The sequence below is a fragment of the Triturus cristatus genome, chromosome 4_1 (genome assembly GCF_964204655.1).
Source record: "Triturus cristatus chromosome 4_1, aTriCri1.1, whole genome shotgun sequence".
Lineage (NCBI taxonomy): Eukaryota > Metazoa > Chordata > Amphibia > Caudata > Salamandridae > Triturus > Triturus cristatus.
In genome coordinates this window covers 790,832,143-790,844,822 of record NC_140585.1, presented here as the reverse complement: position 1 = coordinate 790,844,822, position 12,680 = coordinate 790,832,143, and the positions used below count along the sequence as shown (strand labels likewise).

At 44.7% G+C, this 12,680-nt stretch overlaps 1 protein-coding gene across 1 annotated transcript in view; it reads left to right on the top strand.

Annotated features, from left to right (window-relative positions):
* Window positions 1–12,680, top strand: part of AMDHD1 (amidohydrolase domain containing 1) — a 193,964-nt gene that overhangs the window by 69,688 nt on the left and 111,596 nt on the right. Inside the window, exon 2 of the mRNA XM_085653371.1 lies at window positions 3,267–3,373. Within this exon, the coding sequence (XP_085509497.1) occupies window positions 3,267–3,373 (107 nt within the window). The remainder of the gene's footprint in view (window positions 1–3,266; window positions 3,374–12,680) is intronic.

The window sequence follows — 12,680 nt, the reverse complement described above, 5'->3', positions numbered from 1 at the left end:
GGGGTGGCACAATTAGTGCTGCAGGCCCACTACCAGCATTTGACTTACAGGCCCTGGGCACCCACAGTGCACTGTACTAGGGACTGACTAGTAAGTCAAATAGGCCAATCATGGAATCGCCAATCCATAACAATTTACAAAGGGACTGAACAGCAGTTGCAAAGTGCCCAAAGTGTCTAGACCAGCAAAACGAAGTCCAACACACAGCAAAAACACAGGAGGCAAGGCAAAAATATAGGGGAAACCCACGCCAATGGAGCCAGGTCTAACAACTGTACTCTGGAAGGACAGGCTATAAGAGGGAGCTCTCTGGAGGGGTAGCTGATTAGGGAACCCCAGGAATACGTTTTAAAATCCTCCTTTAAGATATAGCTCATTCTTTCCATCGTGACTGCCTGCCATAAGCGGACATGCCAGTGTGTTAAGGCTGGTGCTTCCTTTTTCTTCCATGCTGCAGCTATCGCTGACTTTGCCGTGCCCAGACAGAGCCATAGTACATCTTTGTCTGCGTTCGTTTGGTATTTCAAAGAAGAATCTCTCCGCTCCAGAAGTGCAAATGTTGGGGTGTCAGGAATCTGATATCCTCACATATCTTTAAACGTGAACAGAATTTCTGTCCAAAAGGGCCGAATAATCAGTCCCACCATATGTGACGAAAGTCGCTTACGAGACCACAGCCCCTCCGGCATATATCACACGTAGGGTAGATTTACCAATCATTTAGTATTTTGTAATGAGCTTCCCGTAGGCCTAGGGAGCGATTATGTCTGGGTATGTCTTTTCAGAGTGCTCTCCAGTGACCCTCTGAAATGCCATGTCCCAGAGTGCGTTCCCAAAATGTAATGTGTTGTGGTGACTGAGAGCGCCCAGTGACTCAGTTGCCAATATCTGAAATGCTCAGCTTCTGAGAGGTGGAAGCCTCGCTTGCAGTGCTCAAAGGAGAGTATGTCCGAATTGTGAAAGAGGTGCGATGGTGTGAGACAGCCCGCCTCCCTCCATGCATCAAATGGGCCTGGTTGCATAGCCAGGGGAGAATACTGGGTTATAATGAATTGAGGTAAAAGGGGAGGGGAACGTGGTCCAAACGGCCCTTTTAACTACCTTGTCCCATGCTCTCCGGGTCATTTCCGTGGGCTTGGTAAGATGAGCATTAGGAAGGCGACCCGCTTTTGGTTTCTACAACAGGTACCATATGACCCGTCCTGCAATCGCTCTGTCCGTATGGACCCAGTGCTTATCTTACTCTCTCTGGGACCATTCGGTGATGACTTAGTTGGGCGGCTTTATGGTTCAGAGTAAAGTCTGGAAGGACCAGATCCCCTGCAGTTTTGAAGCGTTAAATCGATTTTGTATTGAATTTTTGGCACTGAAAAAATTAAACAATGGCCAGCTAGGGGCAACAAGGTGGAGAGGGCAGGCAGGCAGGAGAGAAAAGGGGGATGGGGAGGAGTCAATGGATAAGAAGGGGATGGAAGAGAACAAGAAGTAAAAACCATAAGGTACAGATGTGCAGGTGTTTAACAGCCATATTTCAACATCTTATCAATGCAGTAGGGGGATCGAGGTGGCGCAAAATCGTCTACAGTGAGTTCGAAGTATATTTTTGTTGCTTTAAACAGCTGCTCTGTGACCTGACTTGCCTTTCACCTGCCATTGTGATGTCAGAACTCAACTATAATAACTTATTATAGTTGATTTCTGGCGTCTTTTCTTTATAAGAGGTGATTGAGTGTGTCAAAAGTCACCTATTGTAAAGAAATAAGAGAGGTGTTTATACAGGTGTTGCAGAATCCCAATGTGTATAAACTTGAATAAAGGACTGCACAATGTTCATGGGAAAACAAGACGAATATGTATAATGCAGCAATTGATAAAGTGACATCCGCGCCTGTCCTGACCCACTTTGATGGAACTGATGGTCTCGGGTTCTCTTCAAATTATTGAAGGAAGTTGTTAAGCTGAATGAAGGAATACAGGATTTCTTATGCCTCGAATCTATAATTTAGGTAATTTTTTAAAGAAGGATAAGAGATGACTTGTTAGCCTAAACAACAGTATCCCACCCCTTAATGATATTGAACGTTTTTTGTCAGAAAAATATTGAAGTTAATAGATTTAGAGGTAGAAAACGTTGATAGGATTGGCAGGGAAGATAAATGAGGGATCTTTCATAGCTCAAGTGCTTAAAGTATTGAAAGTGAAAGCCTGGTTATGATGGGCTGCATAGAAATGGCAATTCGTATTGAACAATGACCTGCATGTGTGGCTATAGGTAAGAGGAGGTTGAAATTATGCAGTTTTTCAAATGTTGCTCGTAGAAGTTCGAAGTTCATTTGTAAGATAATAAGAATATTTGAAGGCTGAAATCAAAATGCACTGAAAATGATTATATTTAAACCATGTTTATATTTTAATGAATCACTGAAATTACAAGCACATCTAGAAATATTTTTGGTTGACTTTTCCTGCTCAGTTTTGTGAATCGTATTTTTACATTTGAGAATTCTGAGAGGATAATCTGATATACTTCTATCTGAAATACTTCATCAAATTGTTGTTAAATATGTGCTTCTTAGTTAGAAGACACTAGGGCTGTAATACATATAATAGTACAATTGTCTTTTGAGGCAATTTCTTTTAATCGATTTTAAGAGTATTTGAAGCTAATAAAAGGGGAAAAGATTATTTTATTTTTAAGTAGTGAATCAAATACTTTCCATGTCACAGTGATCTGGATTGCTAGAGGAGTCTTGTAAAAATTATTCTCACAAAATGTATGTTTTTAATATAATGTTTCTAGTTTTTAATGCTATTCAGTATATCTACATTTGCGATGTTTGCAGTAGAGTTGACTGTTCTAAATATAAATTAATAAAGTAAAAATACTTATGCACAATTAGAAGCTATATTTTAAATTTAATGCAAACTGTGGAAGTTGATGACTTTCTGGACCGTATTGTTAAGATAGTGGACTTTTATGACCTTGACAACAACCAGCATGTTTCTAGGGGGTAATCTAGCCTCCACAAACGTGGTTTAACAGAATATTTGAGAATGAGAAGTTAATTCCATATTTCAGATAACCATGCCAGTTTGATTATGAAGAGTGCCTTTGCTTGTGTCTTTTGATTGTAAATGATGTCAAGTTACAAATTGGATCCTTGTTTGTGTTGCCCCCCCCCCGTAGCTAACAAAGCATCCTTCCAACAACTGAATGTATTCTAATGTAATATATGGTACAACAGCACTCTCTTTTGTCTTTACAGAGATGGATGCATAAAGGCAATTGGCCCAGCAAACACAATCACTGCACAATTCTCGAAGTCCTCTTTTGAAAGAACAGTTGACTGCGCTGGAAAGTGTGTGCTGCCTGGTAAGTAAACTAGGTACTATGTGAATTAAAAGGGTTAGTTGAAAGTCCTCTTCAACTTTCAAATTAGAATGCAGAGTGGCGCAGTCGTTCACCGAGAAATCCACTATAATTGGGAACTCCCTTCCCCCAGATCGAAAAAACAATACACTGAACATTTTCAAGTCTAAGCTGAAATTTCTTCAGTTTCAAAGGTGCCTCTAGTGTGCTCTAGTTAACCCAGCTGTATGATAACCTTCTACATGGTTCCATCCTTTTCTTTCTCACTTACTACTCTTTAGTGAACCTCGTATCTCCTTCTACCTTCCTTCTTTTGGATTTCCCGTTCGTTCTGCCCTTGCCTTATGTTTTATGCTTTTCCCTTGGGTTTGCATCACTAACTGTCTTCTCTAAATGATGTCCTGGAATACACGCATCGATCTCAAGCACCTGTTTTTCCTGACGCAGCACCCCTGAGTGGTTGAAAAACCAACACATCTCCGCGGTGCGGCCGAAGAATCGATGCAGCACCTGCTATGCGGGTGAAATATTGCCTGAGTCCTGAGCACTGGGTCTCTACCCTTCGGGGCACCGGCACCGACTCAGTCTCAGGCCTCCCTGTGTGGCTTTAGAAATTGATGCATCAACGGCTTCGCAGCTAGAAAATCAATGCAGCACCTGTTTTACCGTCACCTCATCGACCCAGCACGTCAGGATTTGGTTTGCATCGCACCTGTGCGTCAAGTCCTTCATCTGTGTAGCCCAGTAGTAAGGAACCGAGGCTGTATGTCCAGAAATCGAGGCTTCACCTTGCCTCGCAGTAAGGAATCAAGGCATTACCTCCCCTGGCAGTAAAGAATGGACGCATCACCTCCCCTGCCATAAGGAATGGACGCAACACCTCCCCTGGCAGTAAGGAATCGACGCATCACTATGCTTTTCCGACACCTCATCTCCCCAGCGCCTGTTTTCGTCTTTGATTTTGAACCATCCCAGGTACTTTGTGATAACCGTGACGCATCCATAGTTTCCTATGGACTGAACTATTTTAAACCTTTTAAAAGTTGTATCTTTACTTGTGTATGTTGAATATTTGTCGTTGAGGTCTTGATTTATTCAGATAAACATTGATTATTTTTCAAAACTGGTGTGGTGTCTTTTTGTAGTGTTTTCACTGTTACTGTGTGTGTATGTACAAATGCTTTACACATTGCCTCGGAGATAAGCCTGACTGCTTGTGACATGCTACCACGTGGTCGAGCAGGTGTCATCTTGGGTGTGTAACTCCCTTACCCTGACTAGAATAAGAATCCCTGCCTGGACCGGGTGCAAGCCACTGCCAACTAGAGACAACATCTCTAACTGTAACCTTTAATGGTAAAGGCCACTATAGTGACATATAGGCTTGCATTTATGTGTCCACAACTTTAATATTATGCATGCTGCCTCCTAGGGCTTAGGAGGTTATTGTTGTGTATGTATTTTATTACCTTGTATGTATTTTATTGCCTTGCTTTATTGTTGTGCATTTTTCTTTAAGATGTTGCACGAGCCGCACCAGCTTTCTTGTTTAGATCTGTAAGTTTAACCCCTTCGCTGCTAGGCCTTTTCCCCTCCTGTGCTAAGCCTTTTTTGGGCTATTTTGGGTAGTGCGCGCTTAGGCCCCTGTAACTTTTTGACCACATTAGGTATCCACGCCAAATTTGCGTCCTATTCTTCCAACATCATGGGGATTCTAAAGGTACCCAGGGTTTGTGGATTCTCCTAGAGGGTTCCCAGAAATTAGTCAAAATACAGCAAAATGTTGTTTTTTTTGTGAAAAATGGGGAAAAGTGGCTGCAAATGTAAGCGTTTTGGTTTTTCTCTGAAAATGATATCAAAAAAGGGTTTGTAGGGCTGAAATCACAATTTCTCCAGCTTTTAGGGAATGACAGATTTTTGTCAGAAATCCAACATTTTTTACACAGTTTTGACATTTTTCTGGGACCTACCCTATTTTTGCTATTTTCAACCCCCTTCCAGATAATGGTAGAAATGGGTAGAAAAGCAATAATGGATCCTGGAAAGCTATACATTTTTGAAAAGTAGACACAATTCTGAATTCAGCAAGGGGTCATTTGTGTAGATCCATCAAGGTTTCTTTATAGAAACTAACAGTTAAATATAGGAAAAAATAAACATTTGTTGAAAAAAGCAGCATTTTGAGTCCACGTTTTCACCTGTAACTTCTTCTAATTATGACATCTCTTTGAAAGCAATGTACCGTTACATCCGGTGGACCTTCCTGGTTGTGGGGATATATAGGACTTGTAGGTTCACCAAGAGCCCAACGAACCCAGAGTAAAAAACTGAGCAGCATTTTGTAATGGTTTTTTTTTTGTTCCGGGTATATAGCAATTATTGTGGGAAAATGTATACATGGAAAAATCTGTATGAAAGACACCTATGTATTTCTGAAATGGGAACAAATTACAGAGTTTAGAAACAGTGCATATTTGCACATTTTCGAAATTGGGAATACTCCTACTTGCATGACAATTATTGGTCATTTTTCAAAATGACTTTTTTTTTACACAATGTCTTTAATTTGGAAGGGAGAAATGCATCAAAAATCAGTAGGTAATAACAGTTGCTTTACAAAGCTGAACTACCCTAATTCTCCCGATACAAATGGTACCTCACTTGTGCGGGTTGGCCTAGTGCCCGCAACAGTAAACGGCGCAAAACGCAACGTGGTTACACCTCAATTTTACAGTGAAAAATGACCCTTTTTTTGCGAAGAGTCTAGCTGTAGTTTTTGAACCCTAGCCCTGCCGGCACCTAGGGAAACCTAGCAAACCTATACATTTTTGAAAACTAGACACCCAGGGGAATCCAGGATGGGGTGACTTGACTGCCTCCCACCATGGTCTGTTACCCAGAATCCCTTGCAAATGTAAAAAATTGACAAAAAAACACATTTTCCCCACATTTCAGTGATGGAAAGTTCTGGAATCTGCGTGGATCCACAAATTTCCACCCACCCCGCGGTCCCCAAAGTCCTACGAGAAAAATGGTACCTCACTTGTGCGGGTCGGCATAGTGCCCGCGACAGGAAACGGCGCAAAACGCAACGTGGTCACACCTCAATTTTGCAGTGAAAAATGACCCTTTTTTGGCAAAGTGACGAGCTGTAGTTTTTGAACCCTAGCTCTGCTGGCACCTAGGGAAACCTACCAAACCCCCGCATTTCTGAAAACTAGACACCCGGCGGCTTCCAGGGAGGTATGGCTTGCGTGGATCCCCCAACGTTTCCTTACCCAGAATCCCCTGTAAACCTCAATTTTTGCCGAAAAAATCACTTTTTTCACACATTTTGGGGTGGGAAAGTTGTGGCATCACCGGGCTCACACAAATTTACCACCACCCAGCGTTCCCCCAGGTCTCCCGGTAAAAATGGTGCCTCACTTGTGTGGGAGACCCAAGTACCCGCGGCAGGCAAGGGCCCAAAACGTAGTGATTCGACATCAACATTGCCTATCCCAAATGTTGCATCACTACGTTTTGGGCCCTTGCCTGCCGCGGGTACTTGGGCCTCCCACACAAGTGAGGCACCATTTTTACCGGGAGACCTGGGGGAACGCTGGGTGGTGGTAAATTTGTGTGAGCCCGGTGATGCCACAACTTTCCCACCCCAAAATGTGTGAAAAAAGTGATTTTTTTCAGCAAAAATTGAGGTTTGCAGGGGATTCTGGGTAAGGAAACGTTGGGGGATCCACGCAAGCCATACCTCCCTGGAAGCCGCCGGGTGTCTAGTTTTCAGAAATGCGTGGGTTTGGTAGGTTTCCCTAGATGGCCGCCGAGCACCGGGTCAAAAACCAAAGTGACCCCCCTTGCAAAACCAGGTGGTTTTGCGATAGGCCATTTGGATGTCGCCTCACTACGTTTTGGGCCCTTGCCTGCCGCGGGTACTTGGGCCTCCCACACAAGTGAGGCACCATTTTTACCGGGAGACCTGGGGGAACGCTGGGCTGTGGTAAATTTGTGTGAGCCCGGTGATGCCACAACTTTCCCACACCAAAATGTGTGAAAAAAGTGATTTTTTTCAGCTAAAATTGAGGTTTGCAGGGGATTCTGGGTAAGGAAACGTTGGGGGATCCACGCAAGCCATACCTCCCTGGAAGCCGCCGGGTGTCTAGTTTTCAGAAATGTGCGGGTTTGGTAGGTTTCCCTAGATGGCCTCCGAGCACCGGGTCAAAAACCAAAGTGACCCCCCTTGCAAAACCAGGTGGTTTTGCGATAGGCCATTTTGATGTCGCCTCACTACGTTTTGGCCCTTGCCTGCCGCGGGTACTTGGGCCTCCCACACAAGTGAGGCACCATTTTTACCGGGAGACCTGGGGGAACGCTGGGCTGTGGTAAATTTGTGTGAGCCCGGTGATGCCACAACTTTCCCACACCAAAATGTGTGAAAAAAGTGATTTTTTCAGCTAAAATTGAGGTTTGCAGGGGATTCTGGGTAAGGAAACGTTGGGGGATCCACGCAAGCCATACCTCCCTGGAAGCCGCCGGGTGTCTAGTTTTCAGAAATGTGCGGGTTTGGTAGGTTTCCCTAGATGGCCCCTGAGCACCGGGCCAAAAACCAAAGTGACCCCCCTTGCAAAACCAGATTAACTATTGTTCCTACAGCGTGAGAATTTTGGAATAATATTGCAAAGAAAATGTGGCAGACATTTTGAGGTTTGCAGGACATTGGGGATAAAAAAAGACATCACCATGAACTCCCATGGGTTTTCAACACTATCTACAGTTGGTGGGTTATTCTTACATGGAAAGTGTACCTTGGCAGAGAAACTAAAGACAAAGATTCCTGCACAACCATCTATTCCTCAAACACACACACATACTGGTTGGATTTGGCACGAGGGCGAGTCATGGTTCTGTGTATTACATTTTATTAACAAGAGATTTCACAAAAATGAAATGCACTGTCAATAATTAAATTCACAAAAAACCAAACCAATGACTCGCAGCTCGTGAGCTGTAAAGCCACGTCAAGGCACCAACCACATTACAGGCAATTCACACACCTTTCATACGTGATACAAACAAGACCATTCGCACCACCAGGCACAAAAGCAACACATTACAAAATTCACCAAAAAGGGACAAGGTACACCCTGCTTCAGAAAGACAAATATTACTGCACAGCCATCTAATCCGCAAGCACACACACATACTGGTTGGATTTGGCACGAGGGTGAGTGATGGTTCAGTAGATACAATTGTATTAGCAAGTGATTTCACAAAAAAGAAATGCACTGGTAATAATTGAAAGGGCGAGAAACTGAACCATTGACTCACAGCTCGTGAGCTGTAAAGCCACGACAAGGCACCAACCTCTTTACAGGCCATTCATACACCTTTCTTACGTGTGAGACCTACAAAACCATTCACACCGCCAGCAGCGGGCCCGTCACATAACAAAACTCACACCAGCACACAGCGCCATTCAAGGGCCCATCACTTTCACACTGCCCACAATCCAGACACAGCAACTACACAGGCTGATGGATTGGGTGGAGTGGCACTCAGCTAGCAGTGTGTAGTGACCAGCAGAAAGTCACTACTCACACACAGCCAGCCGAGCACCAGTCCACACACACCGCTAACAGAGCGCCAGTCCACGCACACTGCTAGCCAAACACCAGTCCAGGCACACCGCTAGCCAAGCGCCAGTCCAGGCACACCGGCAGCCAATCGCCAGTCCAGGCACACCGGCAGCCAATCGCCAATCCACGCACACCGCCAGCCAAGCTCCAGTCCACGGACACCACCAGCCAAGCACCAGTCCGCACACACCACCAGTCCACGCACACCGCCAGCCAAGTACCATTCCACGCACACCGCCAGCCAAGCACCATTCCACGAACACCGCCAGCCAAGCTCCAGTCCACGCACACCACCAGCCACGCACCAGTCCACGCACACAGCCAGTCCATGCACAACGCCAGTCCACGCACACCGCCAGCCAAGCACCATTCCACGCACACCACCAACCAAGTGCCAGTCCACACACACCAACAGCCAAGCGCAAGCCTACACACACCGCCATCACATTTAGGATTTTTTAAGAAAAAAATAAAAACACAAACAAATTGCAAATAGATACAAATCTTCTAACAGAAAATCAGCAACTAAATACATTGCACTAACACCAACCTTGAAACAGAATCAAATTATCCAAAGAATACAGACCAGGCAGTTCACTTTACCACTCATGAATGCTCCCAAAAATTATTTTGCGTGTGGTACGCTCTAAAACAAGCAGGGACACACAGTGCAGGATGAAAAGGACAGTCGGGGCAGTACATACGACTCTCCTTCCGCGTACCTCTTCGCCAACAGACTCTACATCTCCTACTGGGAAAATCTTTTGAGGGTGTGGGAGGAATGTGATCTGGAAAGTGGCGATCTTTCAATCTAGCAACATCCTCCACCACTCCAACTCTAGGAACACTTGCCTGTTCCACTACAACAAGGCTGCCTATTACAGACTCCTGAAACTTAGCAAAAGTCATCTTTGACTCAGGGCAAGAATCCTGGAACACAACAAAAGCATTAAAGATTGCCAAGTGGAAAAGATGGATAGCCAACTTCTTGTACCAAATGTAAGCCTTACGAAGAGCAGTGTAAGGTTCCAACCTCTGATCTACTCTGTCAACACCACCCATGTGCCTATTGTAGTCTAAAATGCACACTGGTTTGCGCGCTTCAGCGACCTAACCCCAATCAGTCACAGGTGCAGTGCTTTCATCATGGATGGTAGTCAGCATGTAGACTTCTCTCCTGTCTGAAAACTTCACAGCAAGAAGCTCCTGGCAATGCAACGCACTGTACTGTCCCCGCACAAGCTTTTGACAAACAAGTTCTTTCGGGAAACCTTTACGGTTAGAGCGGATTGTGCCATACGCAACAGTGTCCACTTTGGCCAATTCCCTGAACAACCGCACACCAGTGTAGAAGTTATCTACATATAAATGGTGGCCTTTGTTAATAAATCCTCTACCAAGTTCCCAAACAATTTTCTCAGTCACTCCAAAAGTGGACGGACAACCAGGGAGGTTAATCCTAGATTCCTTACCGGTGTACACCCTGAAATTAGAGACATATCCAGTCCTACTGTCACACAGCATATACAGCTTTATTCCATAGCGTGCCCTCTTACTAGTAATGTATTGCCTAAAAACCAAGCGGCCCTTGAACAACACCAAAGACTCATCCACTGCAATTTCTTTCCCTGGGGCATAAATCTCAGAAAATCGATCAACAAAGTGATCAAGGACAGGCCTAATCTTAAAAAGACGGTCACACTCAGGGTGATCTCGTGACAACGCTAAACCATTATCAACAAAATGCATCATCCGAAGCAGAAGCAAATACCTGTCACGACTCATGACTGCTGGAAAAATAGACGTTGCCATCAAGGGACTGCTAGACCAATATGAAGACACTGATGGCTTCCTTAGCAAGCCCATCAATAAAGTTAAACCCAAGAACTTCTTCATCTCTTCAAGATTTGTGGGAGTCCACCGGGTAGCTCTAGAGTGTGGCTTAAGACTGGCACTGTTGTCCCTCAAAAACTGTTCGGCATACAAATTAGTCTGCTCAACAATCTCTGCCAGAAACACATCGTCCATAAACAACTGAAAAAAATTTACCGGCAAAAAGTTTTTTAGTATTCACTCTAGGCCCTGGAACACCAGTAAACTCTGGCAATGCCGGCTGCACCATGCCAGGGGCAACCCAGAGGTCATCACTTTCAAAGGGAAGCCTTGCAGCCCCAGCCTGCAGCCCAGATGCCTCTTGCCGCACTACACCAACGGGAAGCCTTGCAGCCGCAGGCTGCAGCCCAGAAGCCTCTTGCCGCACTACACCAACGGGAAGCCTTGCAGCCCCAGGCTGCAGCCCAGATGCCTCTTGCCGCACTATCGGCACATCAGTCTCCTCCTCTAACACAGGCACTTCATCCGCACTAAGAGTATCTTCATCATCCGATGACTCCATACGGAGAGAAAACTCACTGCCAGAATCGTCCCCTGCCTCCTCTCCCTCAGATGCAGAGTCAGTCTCTGAACCATGGTCAGAGGAAGACTCAAACAGCAAACCAACAACCTGCTAAGCAGTAATCCTGCGGCTAGCCATTATACTTACTAAGATAGAACACTGCACAAACAAGTCAACAACAACCAACAATGTGCAAACCAAGTAAGTAAAGAAATGTGTACCTTTATCACAAAGATCAATGTACTCAAAAACTATACAATTCAATTACAAGAGACAGCTGCACTCACCAGAAACCAACTCTGCAGTGACACAGCAAAAACCAACGATATCCAACTAGAAAGAAGAAAAAAAAAAAATTACTCACAAGACAACAAAATACACATCGAGAACCAATGCAATATGTTTTTGATACTCAAAAAACAAACATACTGCTATTACACCATTTGCAAAAAAAAATTCATGCAGAGAAATCAAACACATTTACATTGTACAAAAAAAAGTCTCTTACCAAACTACACAAACCGCAGAACCACCAGTAACAAAAAGGCAAACTGAAAAGAGCAAACTCCTTCACCTAGAACAAAAAAGTAAAAAATAAACATTACAATTGCAATTCACAAAACATATAACAATAAACATTATAATATGCTATGTCACCACCCAAATGGTCAATCGGGTTGTGTGCCAGGTGGGGCAGAAAACAGCAGGAAAAAAAAAGGCTACTCTGTCCCGGGGCGGGTGGGCCAAATACATATAAAAAATGGCACCCTGGAAGCAAGGGGTCACTTCTATTTTTATTTACACTAATTCCCTGGTGTCTAGTTTGCTTTCTGCCCCCCCTGAGACCAGAAACGGCTACACAAAAGACCCATCTGCCCCCAGGGGGGGCAAAAAAGTCTTGAAAAAAATGTGGCCCCCCAGGAAGGGACCCTTGCCCAAGGGGTCGCTTCCTTTACGCAAAAAAATAACATCCCTGGTGTCTAGTGGGCTCTTCTGCCCCCCCTGGGACCAGAAACAGCTACACAAAAGACCGATCTGCCCCCAGGGGGAGCAGAAAAGTCTTGAAAAATATTTGAGCCCCCAGGAAGCGACCCTTGCCCAAGGGGTCGCTTCCTACAATAACAAATACATCCCTGGTGTCTAGTGGGCTCTTCTGCCCCCCCTGGGAGCGGAAACGGCAAAAAAACTAAACCGATCTGCCCCCAGAGGGGGCAGAAAAGTCTTCATAAAAATTGGGGGCCCAGGAAGCGACCCTTGCCCAAGGGGTCGCTTCCTACATTATCAG